A 23,433-nucleotide genomic window follows, 5' to 3' on the forward strand; every position below is an offset into this window, starting at 1 on the left:
TGGAATCAAGAATGGGGAAAAAGAACAGCTGGGCGGGGTTCCAGGGCCAAACAGTGTAACAGACCCAAGAACAGCATACAGTTGGCGGCCATGGCGCCGGCTTGGAAGCTGCTCTGAAACCATAAAAGACTTGACAGTCTCTGCCTCGTATCGATCTCCTGTCGAACAGTCGCGAGTCGCGAGTTGCAACACGGCCTGAACTCTGTTTCCAGCTCGCTTGTGTTCCCTTTGCGCCCAAGCTACTGTATCTCACACTACGTTAGTTAACTTTGTCAGAGCGAGTCGCGCGGGTTGCAGTCACCAGCGTCGTACATGTTACGTATAAGTTAGAATTAAATTTGACCCAAACTGCGCTTTCTCATGAGATTCATGGATTTGGCTGCTCAACAAGTTGGTTTGATTCTGCATTTCTGCCAGTCATGCACAATGCATCATTCACGATTCTTGATCCTTGCTTGATTCTTGATTCTTGATTCTTGATTTGTGAACGGCCATAGCAAACGAAAAACTCAAAGCCGACGGGACGACCCTCGTAACTTTGCTTATGCAGGTCCCCATTGCAGATTTTGCGGATTGTTCTGGGGAGAAACGAACAACTTAACGTTACAGTAAGTTAACTTATAGTAACGTTGGCGAGAATAGAACATTCACGATTAATAAAATAAAAGTAAAGTAATCGTGAATGGATCCCGACGCCGCTCTGTCGGCCATGTAGCCGATTCACACCACGCACACCGTTTCTTTGTTTCTTCTTTCGGGTGGATCTTTGTGCAATCACAACATTCACGATTCTTCATCGTGCTTCTTCTCGACTGGGGTACGAGGGTCGTTCGTTGTTAATCCTTCTTGGTTGCTTGCTTTGAGGCATGTATTGTGGGGACGTATCGAGTCTGCCAAAATCGCTGTCGTGTTACTACTGCATCGGTTCAGCATTTTCGTGAGTCCAAGCTCAAGCTGAACAAATCACGAATTCGAGAATCTGGGTGGATCGCGGCTCGCGCTTTTACTCGCAAAAGAGCGTTGTCGTTGAAAACTGTTGTGTGTCGGTGGTACAAAGCAGCCAGCGCGGCAACAAGCGCCGCCGAAAGCGCATCGGTCACGCATCGGTCGCATGCCTAGCAGACGGCTGTAGCTTAGTCAAGTCGGACGATATCGTGTACAATTGTGAATGTGCACCACTGACCCTTTCAACGACATGAATGAGCTCAGTTGCCTGTGTTGCACGCTCGCTTGTTTGCTTGTAGCTAAGGCCTCTCCTGGCATTCATGTTTTGTGCCATAAATCTCGTTGCGTTGAGTCAGAGTAGGTAACTTATTCGTGATTTGTTGCATGACAAGCATGCATTTCGTCGGGCTTTCATCCTGGTCGTAGAAAACAGACGTCGGCTCCTCCCCGCTCGCTTGACCAAGCAAGCATGCTATTAAGCAAGCAGATCCAGAATCTGAGACAGTTCAAGCATTCAGGTTTGGCAAACACTTGAACTTACACTCAAGCGAGCATCTCGACTGTCTTGCGCCACTCTCCCGGAGCAAGACAAGACAACGTGTCACCGGTCAACGCCCTATCCAGAGCGTGGCGCATCGGAGCGGCTGATCAAAAATCACTGCATAGGCGCCAAAAATCTGCAACCCGAGCTGGGAGTCCGCTCGACATCTCAGAGACTCACAACTCGTGACTCACGATTGTGCCATCGAGGCTGCTTTGCGCGGCTTGCTGCTTTGCAACATTGGATGTTAGCAAATTTTCAGCCGAGACAGCGAGCTGTTCCGCACGTACGGTACAGCACAGTGTAAGATCTACGTGGCTCATCTTGCACTCGTGACTCCTGGAAATCATATTCGTGATTACAATCACGAATCGTGAATGTTGGGCCACCCAGCAACAAGGCCTTCAAGGCCTAGAGGCCTCGCAGCTGCACTTCCCACATCATCAGCCGTGAATGACCAAGGCTTTTTCGTTCCAAGACTTCACCATCAGATGCGAAGAACATGTGTCAGTCTGTCAAGCCACATATGCTGTGGCCGATGAAGGATCCGTCGCGTGAACAGGTAAGTCAAGTAGCGAGCCTCGCTTACCTGGTAAGCGGGCAGCAAGGATGTTTGCGGCACTAACGCAATCGGGACAGCGCAGCAGCCCAATTTGCTTTGGCTGTCATCTTGACGAAGCTCGAGGCAATCAAGGACGAAAGGAAGCTGAGTCAAGATGAACAGCCGTCACATGTCTTTCGTTCCAGAGGCAGCAGGCAGCCGTCACGAGCACTGCTTAGCTTACAGCCCGGGTCATACGGCGACTTGCATCTAACCTAAGACGCCGGATGGCCGTGTGAGATGTCAGTCGACGCTTTTGCAACGAGTCAGCTGTCAGGGGTCTCGCATCCAAGATACAGCTTTGTCAACGTCGGCTGAGTCAAATAGTATTATTAAAAAAATCACTTCCCGTCTTCACTCTCGCAAGCCCCTCCGACGCAATTTCAGTGGTACCGAGTTTGAACGGCCAAATCCTGTCAACACTCCATTCAGATTCAGAGGGGATGCACCTGCAAAGTCCGACACCCATTCCTAACAGCGTTCTTGCCGTCGAAAGAGGACGCCTGGCCTCGATCACGAATGATGTGTATCGAGAACTGCAAAGACGCAGAGAGTTTCCAGTCTTGCCATGCAACTTTTGACCCGATGCAGGTTTTGCATGCCACTGAAGGCACTTTCGTTGGAATTTATTCATGACTGTATCAGGTGGTCCTTGCTTCTCAAGCTGACTAGCACTCCGCACATCTCGCCGCCCGCTTGTGCCTCCAGCACACTTGCTCCATCAGAGTCGCAGTCACCTGAACACAAATGCTGACTCGTAAGCGGGAGGGCGCAACTAGTGCCTGAATGCCTCACCGCAGATTCTGGCCCAACGCCTCGGTGTTTTCACCATAATCCGTCCTGACCTTATTGCTACCGTACGAAGACGAGGAATATCGCAGGGCAAGTCGCGTGACGAGGCCTACTTCAACTCTGATGTATCACGGATCGTAGATTGTGAATCAGGGTGACACGTCGTGCAGTGCGTCACAAATCTGAAGTCAAGGTGTTAAACTAATGTATTTTGCGTGCGACACTTGATTTGGAAATGACATTTCCATAGTCTCCGAGTTCCGCGACATCAGCCCGTGAACGGCTATGATTATTTGATCGTGAATAAAGCCTAGTAGTGCCGCCTGCTTTCACGCGTCAGGGACCACAGACGTACACATGCTAACTTAAGTTAGTGTGACGCGGTGCGGTGCGAGATACTGCAAGCCTGCTCATTTGTAATTCCTTGAGTACTTGCAGCGACGACTAAACCTCTCTCCACGGGTTAGGTGACCACAAGGTGAGGTAGCTCCCAAGCTCTCCCCTTTGTTCTTGATTGATGAGCATCCATTGCACGAATCTCGATCGACGCACGTCCTTTGAGACAAAGTCGTCCTTACAGTAAGCAAACAGAGGTGAGTGTTGTCTAACGATCTGCTAAAGTCAGTCAAGGCAAAGCACACGCTCAACTCACGAATCGTGATTGATATGTTACGGCAGTCACGAGCGTTGGATGCGAAGAATAAAGGCTCGTGACTTGTATTCGAAGATATAAAGTAACACGAGGCTCGTATTTCAAACTGGGTGGGTATGTTTGAATTCGAATTGTGGTGAATGGCTGAATAATTAGACCAAGAACATACCATCGCGAATATGAATTCGGCGTGCACTGTGTAACGTGAAACCAAGGAAATACTCTTTTCGTCGTGCGTAGGCACCTGCTCCGTGCTCCGTGACGTTGGACGCTGGCCGACCGGATTAGGCAAAGCTTGCATCCGCGCAATCACACGCCGAATTCGCATTCACGATTCGCACGGCGAGCTTTCAACATGCTTTGTCCAACTCTCGCGACTCTCACTTCGCACCAGCTGTTTTCTTAGTTTCGACGGCTTCTCTCCACTCGTGACTCTCTAAGCCCATTGATGATGCACTTTGCCTTTGAAAGGTTACTTACAACTGCTGTGTGCTTTACCCCGCACCTTACTGAGCCAGTCGCATGCGCAATCGGAATAGCGTCCTTGAGACGAGATGCAGATGCTTGCGCCCTCGATTATCGCCGTTCGCCGTTCGATCTATCCGGCTACTTTGTCACAGAACCCCCCGCTTTCAACATTTAGCGTTCAGGGTTTCCCTTTTTCGTTTCTGCCACCACCACCACCACCACCACGACTTATCTCAGTCTGTCGTATCCGCCACTTCTCTTAAGACGACCACGAGTCGGCATCCTCTCATATCTACCTAGTTCCCGCGCTCGACCTTGACCAACTAAATCGTTCACACTCGGGTCTACCGGGACAAGTTGGCCATCATGTCGTCTTGGACCGACGACCTCACCATGGACACCATGGCAAAGGAGAGAGCCAATCCTCCCTTTGACGTTCGAAAGGTATGTTTCTGTTGGCACTTGCTGCTCGGCCCTTGACTTGTTCCATTTTCTCTGACCTTTGGCTGTTGCACTCTTTTCTACAATTTGCAGATGTCCATCGAACACCACGGCAGCGAGAGCGATCTGATCAAAAAGGAAAAGTTCATGCTCGAAGCCAGTCGCGACCCTGTCTTCTACTCGGGAGACATCTATGACCTCACCAAGGAGCAGATTCGCGAGCGTACCATGCAGCGCATTCAGCGTCTCGCCCACTACGTCACCAGCGAGTCGGTTGACGACTTCCAGAAGCGTATGGAGCTCATGTCGCTTCTCGACCCTGGTCTTTGGACGCGTCTCGGTGTCCATTACGGTCTCTTCCTTGGCGCCATTCGCTCCGCTGCCACGCCCAACCAGTTTTCCTACTGGATGGAGAAGGGCGTTGTTTCGTGCCAGGGCATGTTTGGTTGCTTTGGTATGACCGAGCTCGCCCACGGCTCCAACGTCGCCGGCCTGGAGACCACCGCTCACTTCGATGGCCAGACTGACGAGTTTATCATCCACACTCCCAATCTTGGCGCTACAAAATGGTGGATCGGCGGTGCCGCTCAGACTGCTACCCATTGCTCCGTCTTTGCCCAGCTCATCGTCAAGGGCAAGCGATACGGCACAAAGACGTTTATCGTGCCTCTTCGTGACCCCAAGAGCTTCCAGCTGCTCCCCGGAATCAACATTGGCGATATCGGCAAGAAGATGGGTCGTGACGGCATCGATAATGGTTACATCCAGTTCACCAACGTCCGCATTCCACGAGCCTACATGCTGATGAAGCACACTCAGGTCACCCGCGACGGTGAGGTGCGCGAGCCCCCTCTGCAGCAGCTCACCTACGGTGCTCTTCTTCAGGGCCGAACGGCCATGGTCGCCGATGCTGCCAACACGGCCAAAAAGGCGCTCACCGTCTCGGTGCGATACGCTGCTGCACGACGACAGTTCAAGTCGGATGCAAAGGCCGAGCTCGAGACGCAGATCATCGACTACCCTATCCACCAACGACGTCTCATGCCTCTTGTCGCCCAGGCGGTTGCCTTTGGATACACTGCGCTCGAGCTGCAGCGTCTTTTCAACGAGACCTCGCAGGCGCTCGAGGCTCTCGAGCCTGGTGACCCTAACCTCGACGCTACCATTGAGAAGCTCAAGGAAACCCACTCTACCAGTGCCGGTCTCAAGGCTTTCTGCACCTGGGCAACCCTCGAGACTATCGACCGCTCCCGACAGGCCTGTGGTGGTCACGGTTACTCGAGCTACAACGGATTTGCCAATATGTACTCTGATTTCGCAGTCCACTGCACATGGGAAGGTAAGTTCAGGATTGACAGAGCCTCGAGTGCTCTTGTCTAGCTTTGGTTCTCTCTACGGCAATCGCTGACGGCTCTTTTTTTTTGGCACGTTTTTCTTCTCGAATATGTCTGATTGACAGGTGACAACACGATCTTGGCCTTGCAGGCGGGTCGTTTCCTGATCTCGGCATTCCAGGATGCTCTTGATGGCAAGAAGCAGGTGAGCCAGGGCACCAAGTACATGAACGATCTGAACAAGGTGCTGTCGGCCAAGTGCGAGTCGAACGACGCACTGGACACGCTCGATGGCATTGACCGTGGTTGGGCCACCGTCGCTGCTCATGCCGTCAAGAAGGCGACGGAAGACTACCGCGCTTGCCTCAAGGCGGGTCGAAGCAAGGAGCAGGCTTTCGAGGATTGCTCGCAGGTGCGATTTGTTGCTGCCAGCATTCACACGAGCGGCTACATTTTCCGTCAGTTCCGCGCTGCGGTGGAGCGAGTCGAGAAGAGTGACGACGGTGTGCGCGAGCACCTCGAGCTGTTGGCCAAATTCTATGGTCTCTGGCAAATGGAGGAGAAAGCCGCCTTCTTCCTGCGCAGTGGTTGGTTGACGCCTGAGCAGCTCGACTACGCTTCGGCCAAGGTGACCGAGTACTGTGCCAAGACGCGATCGTTCGCCATCCCTCTGATTGACTCGTTTGCCATCTCGGACCACGTCCTCAACTCGCCCATCGGTAGGTACGACGGTGACATTTACCGCGAGTACTTCCGTATGGTGCGCCGAAACAACCCGCAGCTCAAGGAGCACCCATACTTTGAGCGTCTGATCCGACCCTTCATTGAACGACAGTTGCCCGAGGTTGAAGACTTTGACGAGGCTATTGGCATCGACGACGAGATCGAGGAGATTAAGCAGGACCGCGAAGAAGCCGAGGCCGAGGCCAAGGCTCAGGCTGCTGGGAAAAAGGAGTAGAAAGCCGCTAGTCGTCTCTTGCGCCTGTCGATGACCTCAGAAAACATACATATATACACAGTCACCTCCACCTGTCAGTTCTGTTTTCGTCTCTCTAGCCCTCGCTTGCTGTAATCGAGTAGTGAAAGTTCAAGTTGGTTTCGTGTGTAAATCAACAGCAAACGGGATTCGTGCTGTTGAAGTGTGACTCTGGGTGAAACAATCATGCCCCATCTAGCAACGCCTCTTTGCTCCACTTGAGTTGGATTGGAAGGGCAGAAGGTCAGCATCCGCTCTGAACCGGTCAAGCGAATCGGAACGAAGCGACACGAATCGGTGATTGAAACCTTGACACCGATCGGTTACGGATCGGCGCAACAAGGCGAGCGATGCCTGCAGCAGATGCTTTTGCTTCGAGTGCCACGGTGAAGTGCTTCTCGCTGTTGCGGTGGGAACGTTGCACTCGACTCGGATATTTAGGGAGGCAGAAAAGCCGCGCGATTCTGTGAGACGGATAAGAACCGCATCCATCGCGAAGCGCAGCCTGCGCGCATGATGGCGTACTTGCTCGCCTTAGCTGACGCCGATCAACACCACTCGCGACTCAGTGACTTTGAAGCGTGGCATGAGGTGTGCGTGCTACTTGCAACTCGCGGTCGACGCGTTCCAGGTGTTTTGACTCTGGAATTGCCGTTTGGTACTACTATACACGACTCGCAACGCGTTGTGATTCCACCGCAATTAACTTGGCAAAAAGTCGCGTCTCAAGTCTGGATGAAAATTAAAATAATCGTCACGCGTAAGTTAGCAGAATTCACGATTCGCTTGGTGCAGAAAATCAAGTCATGTCAGCTTGAATTGACACTGCTACCGGCTCGGGCAGCTGATACAATCAGGAATAAAGAATGAATACACAGTACAATTCACGATAAGTTATATATTATGAATAATCGTGAATATATCAATATTTATCATTTGTGATTGTGATTGTGGGTGACACGAGTGATTTCTCTCGTGTGAATCAATCAGGGAGGCTGACGCGATCAGACGACTTTTCTCTCTCCACCTGCTGCCTTTACTTTATTTCGCAACGCGCGCTCTGTATCGCGTTTCGTGGATTTTCTTGTTCGACTTAGGCGAGCGAGCGCGTCTTGGTGTAAATGACGTTCACCAACGCGACGACGCGAAAGGCTCAGCTAAAGTCAAGCTGCCCTTCTTCGCTGGACGTCGTGTCAAGAGCAACACCTACGAAAACATGGAAATTTTCACAGCTTGCACCGCACAGCACCGCACCACACCCCACAGCACAGCGCAGCACAGCGCAGCACAGCGCAGCACGTTGGGTGTCCAGACTGCTCTCTCTTCAGAGTCACATATAATGCTCAGCCTCGATTTCGTCTCACCATCTCTCCTTCTTCCTCCCTCATCGCACCTTGGTCGCCTCTCTCCGCACCACACTTTTCCTTCCACTTGTATCGGCTTGCTTTGGCATCCCATCTTGACCGCGTGCACGTCTCTGTATCTTTGCTTCACCCTATATTCACAGCTTCATTCATTGGCATCACCAATCATCAGCTCGCTCATCACAGCGTTCCGCATATCCCATCTGGTCAGTCACCAGCATCGCGCACTAATAACGCGGCTCCATCCTTTTGCAAGATGATCTACGTATACAAGCGAGGTAAGTGTCTCGTCCTCATGCCCTTGCCCACAGACGATCACGTCGACACGTCGCGCGTTTTCGCCAGAACACGGACGAGCTAACGCGATGTTTTTTTTGGCTTGCTCTCTTTTCTCTACACCAGACGGCCGCAAGGAGGTGGTCAAATTCGACAAGGTCACAGCGAGAATCTCAAAGCTTTGCTACGGCCTCGACCAGAACTATGTCGACCCCATCGAGATCACCCGAAAGGTCATTGAAGGCATCTACGAGGGTGTCACCACCGTCGAGCTCGACAACCTCGCTGCGGAGACCGCCGCCTACAAGACCACCACCCATCCAGACTACGCTGTGCTTGCCGCGCGTATCGCCATCAGCAATTTGCACAAGGAAACCAGCAAGAACTTCAGTCAGGTTGTTCAGGCGCTCTACGAGTACGTCAACCCCAAGAATGGCCGACACAGCCCCATGATCTCTGATGCCACCTACAAGGTCGTCATGGAGCACAAGGACCAGCTCGACTCGGCCATCATCTACGAACGTGACTTCCACTACAACTTTTTCGGCTTCAAGACGCTCGAGCGTTCCTATTTGCTCCGCATCAACGGCAAGGTCGCAGAGCGTCCCCAGCACATGCTCATGCGAGTCGCTGTCGGCATCCACGGCCAGGACATCGAGAGCGCCATCGAGACGTACAACCTTATGTCGCAAAAGTACTTTACCCACGCCTCGCCTACGCTCTTCAACGCCGGTACCCCGCACCCGCAGCTCTCGTCGTGCTTCCTTGTTACCATGAAGGATGACTCGATCGACGGCATCTACGATACCCTCAAGACTTGTGCCATGATCTCCAAGACGGCCGGTGGCATCGGCCTCAACATCCATTGCATCCGTGGCACCGGCTCGTACATTGCCGGCACCAACGGTGTCAGCAACGGCATTGTGCCCATGCTCCGCGTCTTCAACAACACTGCGCGCTACGTCGACCAGGGTGGCAACAAGCGTCCCGGTGCCTTTGCTATTTACATTGAACCATGGCACTCGGACGTCTTTGAGTTCCTCGACCTGCGCAAGAACCACGGAAAGGAGGAGGTGCGTGCGCGTGAGCTCTTCTATGCACTCTGGGTGCCTGATCTCTTCATGAAGAGGGTCGAGCAGAACGGCGACTGGTCGCTCATGTGCCCCAACGAGTGCCCTGGTCTGGCCGACTGCTACGGTGACGAGTTTGAGCGCCTCTACGAGCGCTACGAGGCCGAGGGTCGCTCGAAGCGCACCGTCAAAGCGCAGAAGCTCTGGTACGCCATCCTCGAGTCACAGACCGAGACGGGCAACCCTTTCATCCTGTACAAGGACGCCGCCAACCGCAAGAGCAACCAGAAGAACCTCGGCACGATCAAGTGCTCCAACTTGTGTACCGAGATCATCGAGTACAGCGCTCCCGACGAGGTGGCAGTGTGCAACCTCGCCTCGATCGCACTGCCCACGTTCATTGACCCAGTGACCAAGACGTACGACTTTAAGCGTCTGCACAGCGTTGCCAAGGCCATCTGCAAGAACCTGAACAAGATCATCGACATTAACTACTATCCGGTCGAGGAGGCGCGCAAGTCCAACATGCGTCACCGTCCGATCGGGATCGGTGTTCAGGGCCTTGCGGATGCGTTCATGATCATGGGGTATGCGTTTGAGTCGGCCGAGGCTCGGCGACTGAACGTGCAGATCTTTGAGACCATCTACCACGCCGCACTGGAGCGATCGTGCGAGCTGGCTGAGCAGCACGGCAGCTACGAGACGTACGCCGGCTCGCCCGCTTCGCAGGGTGAGTTGCAGTACGACATGTGGGGGGTCACGCCGTCGGACCTGTGGGACTGGGCGGAGCTCAAGGCCAAGATCGCCAAGCACGGGCTTCGCAACTCGCTGCTGCTGGCACCGATGCCGACCGCTTCGACGAGTCAGATCCTGGGCTTTAACGAGTGCTTCGAGCCTTATACGTCCAACATCTACTCTCGGCGTGTGCTCGCGGGTGAGTTCCAGGTGGTGAACCCGTGGTTGTTGCGCGAGCTGGTGGAGCAGGGCCTGTGGAACGACACGATGAAGAACCGTATCATCGCGCACGGCGGATCGATCCAGAACGTGCCAGGCATTCCTGACCGCATCAAGAAGCTGTACAAGACGGTCTGGGAGATCAGCCAGAAGGCGATCATCGACATGGCTGCGGACCGAGGAGCGTTTATCTGCCAGTCGCAGTCGCTCAACATTCACCTTTCGGCACCGACGTTTGGACAGCTCACCTCGATGCACTTTTACGGCTGGAAAAAGGGACTCAAGACGGGTACGTACTATCTGCGAACCAAGCCGGCGTCGAACGCGATCCAATTTACGCTCTCGGTGGCCGAGGTCAACGAGGCCAAGGCGGCTGGCAAGCGCAATGGCGGCGCGGTCGAGCTCAAGCAGGATGCGGTCGCTGCCGACGACGTCGCGGCGGCTCCGGCGCTAGCCAAGCTCACGCACGGCGTCGGCAAGCTGGGCATCGACAACAGCATCACCACCGACGGACCGCGCACACGTAATGCAGACGCACTCAACGCGGTCGTCCCCAACCTGGCTGACGCCGAGACGCCCAAGACGGCGCACGCTGACGCTGACGCCGATGCCGCCGACGCCGACGCGCTCGACCCCGGCTTTGCAGCAGCACTCGAGAGGCAGAAACTCAGACAGCTCGAGGCTGACCAACTCGCCTGTTCGCTCGAAAACCCCGGTGCGTGCCTCATGTGTTCTGGCTAATCCCTGCCACTTATCTGTATCGTGCCAATTCGACTGCAATCGTGATCGCGTCTTCTCGAGCTCGTCGCACTCGTGGTGTAGCGTGCAGTGCAATGGCCATGCGACTGATGCAAGTGATGCAAGTGATGCTTAGCATGTACGACATTAGACGGGCATTTGAAACAACGGCGTAAGTGAAGTGAAATGAGGACGTGGAGCTGTAGTGCAAGATGAGACGAGTGTGAGCCATGGGGGATAGCGGGTTGGGCTCTATCGGGACCACAAGGAGGCGTACAGCGCGTATGTCCAATGCGCGAGATCGAGGTGTGGCAACCATGCCGGAATGTCAGGCAGCATGTCGCTCGTTAGCGCGGCATGGCTTCTGGTCCCTCCGAAGGCTAGCGCAGCACTGGCTCGAGTCCAGCCTGCCACTTGCGCACCAAACCTGCCGTCGTGAACCGCAAACATGGCCTTACCCACCTCGATCCCTGCTCGCAACCCACGATTGTCATCGCCCGGATCCTCCACATCCCCCGTTGCCGGCGCAAAGTAAAAGCCAGCAACCAAAACCATGTAGCTCAAAATACAGATTGTTCCGCGGTAGTAATTTGAGCGACTCTCAATGTACGTATACGTCAGCAGGAACACCGAAAAGATGATCGCGATCACATCCCATCGTGGAAAGATGAGCGTAAAGCTCCGATGGATCAGGTTCAGCTCGTCCGAGATACCCGAGTTGTAGTACGCCGAAAACACCACCATTGCCGGGATCTGGATCAGACACACCTGAAGCGCATATGCAGATCCGATCTCCATCGACAGCGCAATATTGCCGTTAATCGCAAACGACATGGCGTTCATAAACTCGGTCGTGTTGGGCACCAGCGCGAACAAGGTGATTCCCAAAAACTTTTCGTCGATCCCAGACCCATCCAGCACAACATCCACCACATCCACCAGGATCTCGGCAATGATCGCGTACAGCACCGTGCACGACAGCAGCACCGTCAGCGACGTACCTCTCGACCACGAGGGTGCATCGTGTCCTCCGTGACCTTCGTCCTCCTCGTTGACGGCTGCTTCCTCGTGCATGGATACATGTTTGCCGTGCTGCACCTGCGCCTGCGCCTGGTGGTGACGAAGATGATCGCGTTCGCCACCAGCCGTGTTGGCCGCCTGCTGATCGTACCGTCGCTGTTGCTGCTGTAGTACATTGTGGAACGCAGAGGTAGTAAGCGCCACAGCGCGATCGTATTCCTCCTGGCTGAAGTGTTCTGGCAGCTGCAACGGTCGCGGACCGTCCTGCGTAGCATCCGTACCCTGACGCGCATGCCCAAACGAAGGCCCCTTGACAGTACCAGGAGCCGACCCCGCCGCACTGATTGCCGACGAGTGTCCATGCACAGCACCACCGCCACGTTCGGCAGCGGCACCACCGGCAGGATGCGTTGTCGGCAACAGCTGCTGCATCACTGCTGCCGGTACGAGCCTCTTGTAGATCGAGGCACGTTGCGCCGATGGCAGGTGGGCCAGCGTCGCTTGGTTCGCCACCATATTCTGACCGGGATGCACCGGCTGAGGGTTCTGCCAGATCTGTGAGGCATGCGTACGCAACGAGAACCACAAGCCGACTCCGTACGATAGCACCAAGATGACAGTGCACGTATACATGAGACCACGGACGTTGTTCTGGAAGAAAGGATCGGTAGCCGGGGGTACATGCTCGTAGAAGCATCGACGGCAGCTCCAACTCTCTCCAGGGACGCTGCCAGCCGGACAGCCCTCGCAGGTGAGCTGGAAGGTACCGTAGATCTGGTAAAAGAGCGTCGGCGTCAAGATACCAATGATGGCCATGATCAGCATGGTGCTCGTTACACCGGCAGACCTGGCGTTGAAGCGCTGTTCCTTCCTCCTAGTGGCACCCGAGCACATGGAGAGACCAGGCATGAGCAGCACACCGGCCAGAATGGAGCCGATGAGCGAACCTTCGACCAGCCTCGCCTTCTCCTGCGTCAGTGCGATGGCATACAGGATGATTTCGATGATGGAACCGAATGTAGCGTTGATAACGGCGCCCATGCCGATACTGCTCTGAGCACTGATGCTCGCCACGGCCATGCCAATGAAGTACGACAGCGGAATGACACTGCCGAGCGCAAGCATAAAGATGACGCCTTGACCCGAGATGAAGGCCAAAAAGCCGTGTGTGATAGCGTGGTGTTCAACATAGCGTTCGATGATGAAAAAGTCGATGATGGTGAAAAATACCAAAGGAAGCGTGTTGACAAACAAGATGTTGACACCGCCGACCGTGTATTTGTAGTACTGGCCGCCAACGGCACGGTAGGTGCAGAGCAAGATGTTGCTGCGTCGTTGGAGCGTCAGTTTGCCTGCGTTGATGGATTTGGGACGCGGCGCGGGCTCACCAGGCTTGAGAGGCAGGAAAAACTTTTTGGCAGCACCAGCAATCTCGTCGATCTCGCCGTGTTGGTGGTGGCGGTGGTGCTGCTTTTCCATGCCTGGAGCCGAACGAAAGTGCAGAGCCAAGGGCCGAGTAGCGAGGTTCTTGAGCAAGACCCAGGTGAGCTTGGCCATAGGGATGGGAAACACCATACCCCAGCATGCAAGGCAGACGAGACCCATGAACGGGAACAGGAACATACCGTAAAAGATGGCAAACGCCACTCGTCCACCGAGACGCTGGGAAGCGCCGACATCGATGCCGTTCTGGTCGTCGACGTAGCCATAGACGCGCTGCTCGGCCTCGATGCGTTCGAGATCGGTGAGCTGTTGTCCCGCCTGCGAGTCGTAGATAGAGCCGTAATCGCTCGCCTTGGCCTTGCCTTTGAGCGAGCTGGTCTCCTCCTGCTCCTGCTGCGAGGTGCGGCTGGACTCGGCGTGCTCAGAGGCACGCGGAGTAGATCTGCGCGCCTCGGAACCGCTCGAGGAGCCAGCATCGGCAGCCTGGCGTGTGCTGTCGTCTGCACGAATCGTGTCGTGCTGACTATTTCCGAGCTTGTCTCGAGGCGTCGAGAGAAGCGATTCGGGACGCGAGTTGAAGGGAACAACATGAGCATGATCATGAGGGAAACGAGCTGCGACGGGCGTAAACGAGTTCTCAACCCACTGGGTCTCGGCGTCCGCCGCGTTGTGAGTAGCACCGGAAAACCGGTCAGCGCTATCGGGTGAGACCTCGACTTCGACATACTTGCCAAATGGCCAGAAGAGGTATCCACCGAGCTCCCACACGACTCGCGCATATCTGGAGCCGCCCAAGGGCACAACATTGATCAAGATGGAAAAAATGTAGCAGATGAGCGAGAGCCAAGAACCGAAAAAGATGGTCCAGAGAATGTTGCCAGGTAGGAGATGGCGCTCTGCGGCAGCGCTGGGAATCGAGTGCAGGGCAATCTCGGCATTGCGTGTAACGGAACGCGACTTTTTGTAAAGCGCAGGTTTCCAGATGGGCAGACCAAAGGGATGTTCAATGTTGATGGCGTCCTGACGATCTTTGAGCGTGTACTCGACGTCCTGGTCGTCGTCATCGTCGTCGTCATCATCATCATCTTCGTCGTCGTCTTCGCCACCATTGGCGGCTTGCCCGTCGTCGTTGTAATCGGCATCCATGTCGTCGACGTTGTCGTCGTCGTCGAGTTGGGCAGCCTCGCCGGTGGGGTTGTCGGCATCGTCGCGATGACGACGATTGGCAAGACTGGCGATGGTGTCGCGGTCCTCGTCGTGGTCATCATCGGCGCGAACGCTGCCAGTCATGCTGGAGCTTGCATCGGTAGCGGCACGGCCGGTGCTGAAAGCAGGGCCGGCGGCAGCGAAAAAGTCGTGAGTGTTGGAAGCGGATTGAGGAGGTTGGAACGCGCTCCTAGGGCCGACGGCGCTCTGCTGAGCATGACTGATAGCGCTAAAGCGATTCTGAGCGTTGGTGGAACTGGGACGACGGATGTGAGCGTGTGGAGAAGGATAAGCGGCTGCGGACGAGAGCCTACTCGAAGGCGCGCCAGGGCTTGGAAACGGAGGGACCGAGGAGGGAGAAAGCGAGGCTGGCTGTTGGTTGCCGAATGCAGGAGGAGGCAGCATGATCGTGGTGGGACGTGCTGATCGATCGGGTCTGGGCGAAGGCGAAGTGGAGCGCTGACCGAGGAGGGTCGAGGTAGGCTTGGGGCTTGGAGAAGGAAGGGGAGCGTTGCTGCTCTGAGCGTTGTTGGTGGTAGGGGCACAGGCGGCGATTGACTGACGAGAACGCTCCTTTTCGGCCTTCTTACGCAAGGCTTTTTCGCGCTGACGAGCCTTCATTCGACGACGAACGAGCTCCTCGCCTCGGTCATGGGGTTCGACTTCGTCGTCTTGATCGTCCAAGGGTCCGTAGCGGTCATCGTCTGCGGGGCTGAGGTAGTCATCATTGGCGCGGTAGGCCTTGCTGTGTCTGCGAGGTTTGCTCGAGTCTCTGTTGTGAGCAGAGGGACGACGCGGTTTGTTGGCGCTGGCCGAGGTCATGGCGCTAGCTGAACGGGAAGGTTCAACCAGCAAGCCGGAGCGGCCGATGGTGGTAGCTTGACGAAAGGCGTTATCGATGGGACGACCTCGGAGTTGGCTACGTTGCCATTGGTCAGCATCGTCTTCGCCAGCTGAGCTGTATTCGGAAGCCGACAAGGCTGAGACGGTTTCGAGATCCGAGGTCGCGTAAGAGACGGAACGCTGGGTGTGAGAAGCTTGCCTCGGCAGGGAAGGACGCGTCTGTGGTGTTGGGAGCAGCGACTGTACCGATGTGAATGGCCAAGCAAGAGAAAAGAGACAAAGGGAATGATCAGCAGTGTGCTTGGTAAAGATGACATGCATGTATGCGGATTGGCAAGTCAGGGCAACTCACACTAGGCTGAGCGCGAGCGATGTTCGAGGGGTTGACGTCATCGTAGGACGCAGTGCGTTTGTCAGAGGCGGTGGAATAGGACGAGAGGGAAGACTGCTGTTGACGTTGGGTTGGAGCGCTAGGGGTATCGTGAGGGATGATGGCAGGACGAAGGCTGTTGTTGCTGGGTCGAAGCGAGGCTGTAGTTGGGTCAGGTTTCGAGGCGGAGGAAGGATTGGACGTGAGCATGTGACTCTGCTTGGGAGTGGTGCTGAGCGATGCGTTGTGAGAATCGTCGCTGTGATGACGCTCTTCGGTGGGCGGAGGGGCTGAAGCGTGAGCACCGCGTGAGGCAGACATGGTGACTTGCGATGCAACAAAAGAGCCGAGCGTTCTAGACAAGCGTGGTGCAAGCCGATGCCATGTAGACTGCGATGGTTGGTAGTATGGTTAGAGTGTAGCGATGCTCTAAGGTGGACGTTGGAAGATGATGGAGCAAGGTTAAGGAGGACAGACGAGCGAGCACCGAGGCTTTCTGTCTGTGTTGCGTGCGTGACTTAACTCACGACTGTCATCACAAAGTGAATCGTGAAACATGAGGTGTCAATCAGTCCATCAATCGTGAATTCATTTCTTTCCACTTGGATTTCAACGCTGGCCATACAGTACGTTCGTAGTTGTTAGCTGCCACACGCAGGTTGCTTGCACCGGCGACGATAGTCATAGTTACTGTGAGTAACTATGTTATTATTAATCACGAATTCCACTACGTTATCACTGCTGTACTGCACTGCACTGTTGCTGTTGCTCGTGTCAATCGGGAATTACGAATGTGTTCGAAGTGTTGTTCTTTCTCGCAAGCGAAATCCCGAATGAGCGATTTTTGGTGCTTCAGGGGTCGACGCGGTGCATGTGTTGATGTTGTCATTCACGATTCGTGATTTACGCTTGTCGGCTTCAGGGGCCGAGTGCATCGAGTCTGTGTGCCTCTCTCTCTCTGTCGTCATTGCCGATTCGTGATTTGTCTTGGACGTTTCTTTTCTCCTAACGTGAAATTCATTTATTAATAGGTATATATTTAAAACAATCGTGAATCGTGTGCTTCATGAATAGAATTGGCACCTCGTCTGGCTCAGCTCGAGTGTCGCCGCCCCCTTTGATGTTGTCAGTCGCGAGTGACAACCGAGAGAGTGGAGAGTTGTTCCATCAATCTACAAACGTGAAACAGTCACAGCGTTACTCCCGACTTGCAGTCACAGTCATGAATCGCGAATCGAGAATCGCGCACCGTGCACAGAGCACCACACACTAAGGCCACGCACTCACAACTGTTCGTCAGGCGTCGGGCGTGGTTCACTCGAATCGTCAATCACGAATCGTGAATGTTACGCTCTCGAGCCATCGAGTCGTGAGTCGTGAGTCGTGAGCTCCAGTGTGTTAGGTCGTCCATGTCACGCTACCTTCATCGCACCAAGCCTAACCCGCCAAACGGCGCACGCTTCGAGCGATTCGACTGCGTCATACAACCCAGCAGTCGACCAACGGTAAAGAGAGTCAGTCATCCGATTGTACCTCTCTTAAACATCCGTGCGCGGCTTTGCATGTGACAAATTCGATTACGGATGGAGGAGATACACATCAACTTTCTCGCCCTCCTTTTTTGGTTACTTTTTTGTTCGTGTGTATTTCCTCATTTCTTTTGCAACAATAATCACGAATCACAGTCACAGTCTCAAGTTCCTTTCTTTTCACGTTTCATTTTCAGGGTCTACCACGAAACTTTTCATCCCACGTTGCCCTCGACTACCATCATCGCAAGACGTCTTCCTCTTCGACTCTGGCACGATGGTCAAGAACTCGAACAAGCTCAAGCGTGCCGATCGGCGTGCACCCGACCCCGGCCTTCAGCTCGACTACGAACCTAGCCCTTCCTCGTCCGCTTCCATTACGGCCGATCCGTACAAGCCGTACCAACACTCACAACCGGCTCAATCGCAACCCAAGAAGCGTGCATCAGGTGCAGCGCTCGGTAAGGCGGCAAGAGCCAAAAAGGCAAAGGCGATCGAAAGGGCTGAAAAGACCAACCAAAAATTCGTCGTCAACAAGGCCAAGGCGCAGAGGAAAAAGTTGATGAAGTCTTGATCAAATCGTCGTCGTCTAGACAAGATAGAGCATCGCCCCGACTTTTTTTTTTTTTTTCCTTACCACGTCCTCTTACCTGTCAACAACAATCCACAGGAGAACACAGAAGCTGCAACAACCGCAGTGGTTGACTATTTCTGGACATGTGCCACCGACCATGCACAGCCGCACAGCCGCACAGCCAGACTCATCGTAGCGTCGATGGAGATGACTGTCATTCTCAGTCCCAACGAGCGCTATACCGGAGCTATACAGCACAGAGCCACGTCGACTAGCTCTTGCGCCTCCTCTCGGCAATAAACGCCTCGATCTTGGCCTTCAGCTCTGCATCCGGAATCACATCCTCGATCTTCAACGGCGACCGATTGAACGGATCCGTCGAGTCGCTCAGCAGGTGCGCTTTGATCGTCGACCTGTCCACTACTGCCTTGCTCCTCGGCAGCAGCACGGGATCCTTCATTATCGTCGCCATCAACGGATCCAGATACTCATCCGGCACGTCTCCCAGATCCTCCTCATCGTCCTGCTCCATCTGTCGCTTCTCCTCCACCTGCGCGATCATCCCCGCCCACGCTTCCAGCTCGGGCGGGCTCTTGAGCATGTATCTCTCCGCAATCCATCCTGCCTTTTCAAATACCGGCTTCGAGTAACTTCGTCCATCGCGCGCGATTGCCGCCACAAATTCGCGTTTGCTGCATAGGTTGAGGTAGACCGACATGATCATGCGCAAAAGATTGCGAGGCTCAAAGCTCACCTTTTTGGGATGCTTGACCTTGAGGTTCTGACACTTGGGTCCAGCCATGAGGTCGAGGTTGTAGTCCAACATGGCCGCTAGTCGATCCACCACTTCGGGCGTCATGAACGCCTCGGTAGTTTCGGCAGTAAAGTCGATGAGCAGTCGCATGAATTCGGTTCCCAGCTGCAAGTCCGACTTGATCGTCTGTTCGAGCTGACGAACATGTCCTTCTCGCTCCTGTTGCTCTTGCGACGATGTGCTCTCGGCTCTCGGTGGCTCGGATTCCGACTGCTTGGTATGCAACTCCTGTAGCTTGTCCAGCGCGTCATCGAGCAGATACGTGACATCGTTCATCAATCGATTGATAAACACCACAAAGTCGGATCCGCTCGCCTGCGCCTGATCATGGATCTGCTGCTTGTGCTTCGGATTGCTCCAGATCGACTTGAATATTTGCGATAGATGGTAGCGCATGTTGAACTTGTCATAGAACTGCGTGTGACTGCCCGTGTTCTCTGCCTCGATCCAAAAATTCATCAACGCAGGCACCAGATGCTGCAGCGCCAGCGCGTGAATGTTGAGCGTATCGCTCAGAACACCGTTCGTGTGACGTCCCCACGGAATCACGTTGTAAAACAGGATCTCGGCAAGCTTCGCCTTAAGGAAAGGATTTTTAATGTACCATCCCGAGCTGAGGAACGTAGTGCAAAACGTCACTAGGTCATTCTTGGCCGATTCCGAAAGCGGTGCGCTCACGCGCGAGAGAAAGAGCATCACATCGCAAATGTCCTCAAACACGTGCTCCGGCAGCATGCGGAAGCGCGTTGGCACTTGTTGCGGCAGAGGCAAAGTCACTTGAGTATGCGGATGCATCGCTTTGGGCTCGGCAACGCGAATCAGCCAGGTCATAAGGAAGCAGTTGAACGTGATCACTTTTTGCAAAAACTCGGGCGCCATCAGCTGGCTCTGAGCTGCATAGATCTCGCCATGCAAACGCTCCACTTCGGCCTTGGCACGCTTTAGAAAGTTTTCGTACTGTGGAGCTTGCGCGAGTGCCGACCACATGGCCCTGTCTGCCTCGATTTCGGCGATGCGTTTTTTGAAACGACCCATCTCCTTTTCCTTTTCGTCGATGCCACGTACCGCTTTCCCCAGTCCGAGGTTGTTGAGTCGCACGCAAAGGTAAAACACTTCGGTGATAAAGTTAGCCGGCGCGCCCGCTGGCTCTGCTTGCGCCTGCTGTCCCCACTCTTTCGCTTCGGCTTCAGTGGCATTGATACGCGTCAGCTCCTGAATATCGAACCGCTTCTGCTTGCGCAGGTACTCGAGGTCAATCCGGTCGATCTTGGTCAAGCCAGCATCCATGAATGGCTCGGCAAAGCGGAGCAGCAGCTCGTACAGATTCACCATGTACCCGTCGCTTGCCACGAGTTCCTGACGCACCTGCATAGCGCCTCGCTTTGCATTCAGAGCGCACGCTTTACCCCAGTAAGCCAGTACCTTTTCACGCGCCGGCGCACCGGAGCGGACGATAGCATTAAAGATGCGGAAGTTGAGCGTATGCACAATCTCCATGGTGCTCTGAATGCTGCGGAAATTAGCATCCGCCTCCTGCTGAGTCTGCGTAGCTGCGTTGGCAAAGTAATGCTGTGTGATGCTCGGGTACGCGTCCGGAAACGCCGATAGGCGCAGTACAGGGCCCAGCAGCGAGTCGAGTTCGATACGCGAGCCTGTGACGTGTTCAGGGTCAAAGTTGGACAGATGAGCCAGCATGTTCGCGATCGGCTTGATCTCGACCGCTTCGACGATGGCATTGACGTAGGGCCTCCACTCGAGCCCCGCAATCGTCAGCCCCTCGTTGGGCTTTGCAATGGCTCCGAGCGGTGCTGTGACTGGCTGTGCGCCTGGTTGTGCGCCCGCCATCCGGCCTGCTAGCAACTGAGCGATGACCGACTGGACGTCTTGATTCGCCAGCGCCTGGTTGAGAGCAGCTGGATTGACACCGCCACTGGCTGGAGCGGCGGCCTGACCCGTACTGTGCATCGGCAAGGATGACGAAGAGGCGGGGGTGTCGGAGCCCCGATCACCATCGCGGATCCTCCTGGTAAGCTCTGTGAAGGCAGGTCCGAGAATCTCATCCAGACCGTCATCATTGCCGAAACGGACAGCAAGCTCATTGAGAAAGACAGGCAAGTCATCACCGTCAATGGTCTCGAACTTGGTCGTGAGGTCGGCGGTGCTGTGTGAAGTGGAAGCTTCCGAGGTGGTGGAGAAGCCAAAGCTCGAGATGGAAGAAGAGACGTGTGTCAGACTGTCCACGAGTACCAAGGGGGAAAGCGGGGTGCCGTTGGGCTTGGTCGAGTTGGGAAACATGTCGGGCGATTGGAGTACCAGTCCAGCGTACGAGATGACAAGTGCGCGGATCTCTTCGAGTACTGCTAGCGCCTTGCTGTGCTCTGCGGCAGGGAGCGATTTGCGCACACGACTCTCTTCCGCTCTCGCCATTTTCCAACAAGCGACAAGATAGTCCCACGAGGTCTGGCCTTTAGCAAGATTGGCGAGAATGGTGATGTGCTCTGCATCGTCGCTCATCACATCGGCTTGTGGATCGAGGGAAAGTCGAGCGATGAGGATCTGATCTGCGACTGATGCGGTGAGTTGTGATGGCGCAGACGAGTCCGACGAGAGTTCTTCGGCGAGCTCCCTCAAATAGGTCTTGTTCCAACCGCTTTGTTCGGCTTCGCGACGGTCCAGGGTAATATTGAAGATGTTTGAGACAGCTGTGTGCTGCCATTGATCGAACGAGGCTGGCATGGCGACGAGAATATTACGATCAAGTCAACCAAAAGTACACGCTTCCTCGTCTATTGAAGTGCAACGGCAACTGGCAGCCAAGCTTGACAAACTTGACCCGAATGCGCAGAGAAAAGTGTCGTTGATGCTGATGCCGATCGGCGACGGATAGGATGCTGGTGTGTTGTGGATAGGGACAACGCACCCAGCATGACACAGGAGCGTCGTCGCAAGCATGTCTTCGCACGGACTCGTGACTCTCACGAATCAAATCAACTCACAACTGCGCATTCACAATTCACGATTGGATTTCACGTTTCTGTCCACTTTCTTATTTTATTATTAATCACAGAATAAGTTATATGAAAATTGCTCGCTCGTTTGGCCTTACGACGCGTGCGAGCCAGATTGACTGACTCTACAATCACGAATGGCAACTCTGCAACTTTTGGTGTGGAGGTTTTGACCCTCAAAGTGATGCTTTGTTCCTACCTTGACTCTTCCAGCCTCACCTCTACGATCGCGACCAAGACTCAACAGCAAATGCACTCGATCGCAAACTCTTCCGCGCCTGTATCTCGGAGCGTAAGAGATATGCCCAACTCGGGCAGTGATTCAGACGATGACGACGACTTTGTCCCTGATGCAGAGCCTTCGCACACTGCTGTGGTCCGCTCTGGGCTTTCGAAGCAGGGCAAAGATGCGGTTGTCGCCACCGATGATCCATCAGACTCGGACTCGGACTCGGACGCGGACGGAGCACACTCTGAGACGCAAGACAAGCCAGCAGGCGCCTCTGTTCGCGCTGCCGAACAGATCGACGCGGACGAGTTGGAAGCGCTGCGAAAGGAACGTGAGGAGCTTGTAGCAGCAGCTGGTGGCGAGCAACGATTGGGCAAGCGTAGAAGGCTGGCACACGTTTCCGAATCAGGTGCGGACAATCAAGTGACGAACGACAATGAAGTGCAAGCGTTAAAAGCGAAAGCCGCCGCCGAATGGGAGGCTATCAAAGCGTCCGAATCTGGTTCCAGTATGAATGAGCAAGTCACGCAGTCGACAGCAACTGGTGACTACGCTTCGGCTACCACATTGGCAAGCACAGCTCGCCAAGAGATGGTCTCGATTCCGACAACGTACAAGTTTGCGGGCGAGCTACATACATCGATGCGCTTGCTACCCCGTTCGCACCCAGATGCGCTCAAGTATCTCTCATCCCAAATCGCATCTCCCACTTCCACTACGAGCAGTGCACCCGCCCCTTCTGCATCCGCATCTGCACCACTCCCGACATCACCAGCATCTACATCCACATCCAGCTCACCTTCGCGTCCACAACCAGCACGCCCCACACCGAGACGCAAAAAACCCTCGTCGCTCTCCGCCCTCTCCGCCGCCGCCACAACTAAGCCGACCAAACTCAACACACTCGAGAAAAGCAAGCTCGACTGGGACACTTACAAATCCGACCACTCCCAACTCTCACAGCAAGAACTCGACGAACTGGAACACCAGACCAAACGCGGTGGCAAAGGACTGGGTGATATGAAAGGCTATTTGGATAGGAGCGATTTCTTGGATCGAGTAAAGAACCGTACTGCTCAGCCGTAGCCTCTACAGAATCGTTCTCACTATATCCCGCTGCATGTCAATTCGTGTGGTGCATACGGTCAGACTCTGCGCAAAGACTAACCGAGTGTGCACCGATTTGCTCCATTGCTCGAAAAACAGAAAGCTCTACAAACGCTAAGAGAGAGAGAGAGGGAGAGC

At 54.6% G+C, this 23,433-nt stretch overlaps 6 protein-coding genes across 6 annotated transcripts; 4 read left to right on the forward strand and 2 right to left on the reverse strand.

Annotated features, from left to right (window-relative positions):
* Positions 1-4,365: 4,365 nt before the first annotated feature.
* Positions 4,366-6,732, forward strand: UMAG_04324 (putative acyl-CoA oxidase; the record flags this gene model as incomplete). Its single annotated transcript, XM_011392743.1, has 3 exons — positions 4,366-4,443; positions 4,534-5,779; positions 5,900-6,732. 3 exons carry the CDS (start codon positions 4,366-4,368, stop codon positions 6,730-6,732), a joined length of 2,157 nt encoding a protein of 718 aa, XP_011391045.1.
* A 1,638-nt stretch (positions 6,733-8,370) lies between these two features.
* Positions 8,371-11,155, forward strand: UMAG_11750 (putative ribonucleotide-diphosphate reductase subunit RNR1; the record flags this gene model as incomplete). Its single annotated transcript, XM_011392896.1, has 2 exons — positions 8,371-8,392; positions 8,517-11,155. 2 exons carry the CDS (start codon positions 8,371-8,373, stop codon positions 11,153-11,155), a joined length of 2,661 nt encoding a protein of 886 aa, XP_011391198.1.
* Positions 11,156-11,404: 249 nt separating this feature from the next.
* UMAG_11751 (uncharacterized protein) lies at positions 11,405-16,355 on the reverse strand (the record flags this gene model as incomplete). The annotated part of the gene is made up of 2 exons (XM_011392897.1): positions 11,405-15,904; positions 16,017-16,355. 2 exons carry the CDS (start codon positions 16,353-16,355, stop codon positions 11,405-11,407), a joined length of 4,839 nt encoding a protein of 1,612 aa, XP_011391199.1.
* A 1,485-nt stretch (positions 16,356-17,840) lies between these two features.
* UMAG_11752 (uncharacterized protein) lies at positions 17,841-18,137 on the forward strand (the record flags this gene model as incomplete). Its single annotated transcript, XM_011392898.1, has 1 exon — positions 17,841-18,137. The coding sequence occupies one exon, from the start codon at positions 17,841-17,843 to the stop codon at positions 18,135-18,137; it is 297 nt and encodes a 98-aa protein (XP_011391200.1).
* A 271-nt stretch (positions 18,138-18,408) lies between these two features.
* On the reverse strand, positions 18,409-21,687 carry UMAG_04327 (ubiquitin-ubiquitin ligase UFD2; the record flags this gene model as incomplete). Its single annotated transcript, XM_011392744.1, has 1 exon — positions 18,409-21,687. The coding sequence occupies one exon, from the start codon at positions 21,685-21,687 to the stop codon at positions 18,409-18,411; it is 3,279 nt and encodes a 1,092-aa protein (XP_011391046.1).
* Positions 21,688-22,209: 522 nt separating this feature from the next.
* UMAG_11753 (uncharacterized protein) lies at positions 22,210-23,274 on the forward strand (the record flags this gene model as incomplete). Its single annotated transcript, XM_011392899.1, has 1 exon — positions 22,210-23,274. One exon carries the CDS (start codon positions 22,210-22,212, stop codon positions 23,272-23,274), a length of 1,065 nt encoding a protein of 354 aa, XP_011391201.1.
* Positions 23,275-23,433: the final 159 nt, after the last annotated feature.

The sequence above is a fragment of the Mycosarcoma maydis genome, chromosome 14, assembly GCF_000328475.2.
Source record: "Mycosarcoma maydis chromosome 14, whole genome shotgun sequence".
NCBI classification, from domain to species: domain Eukaryota; kingdom Fungi; phylum Basidiomycota; class Ustilaginomycetes; order Ustilaginales; genus Mycosarcoma; species Mycosarcoma maydis.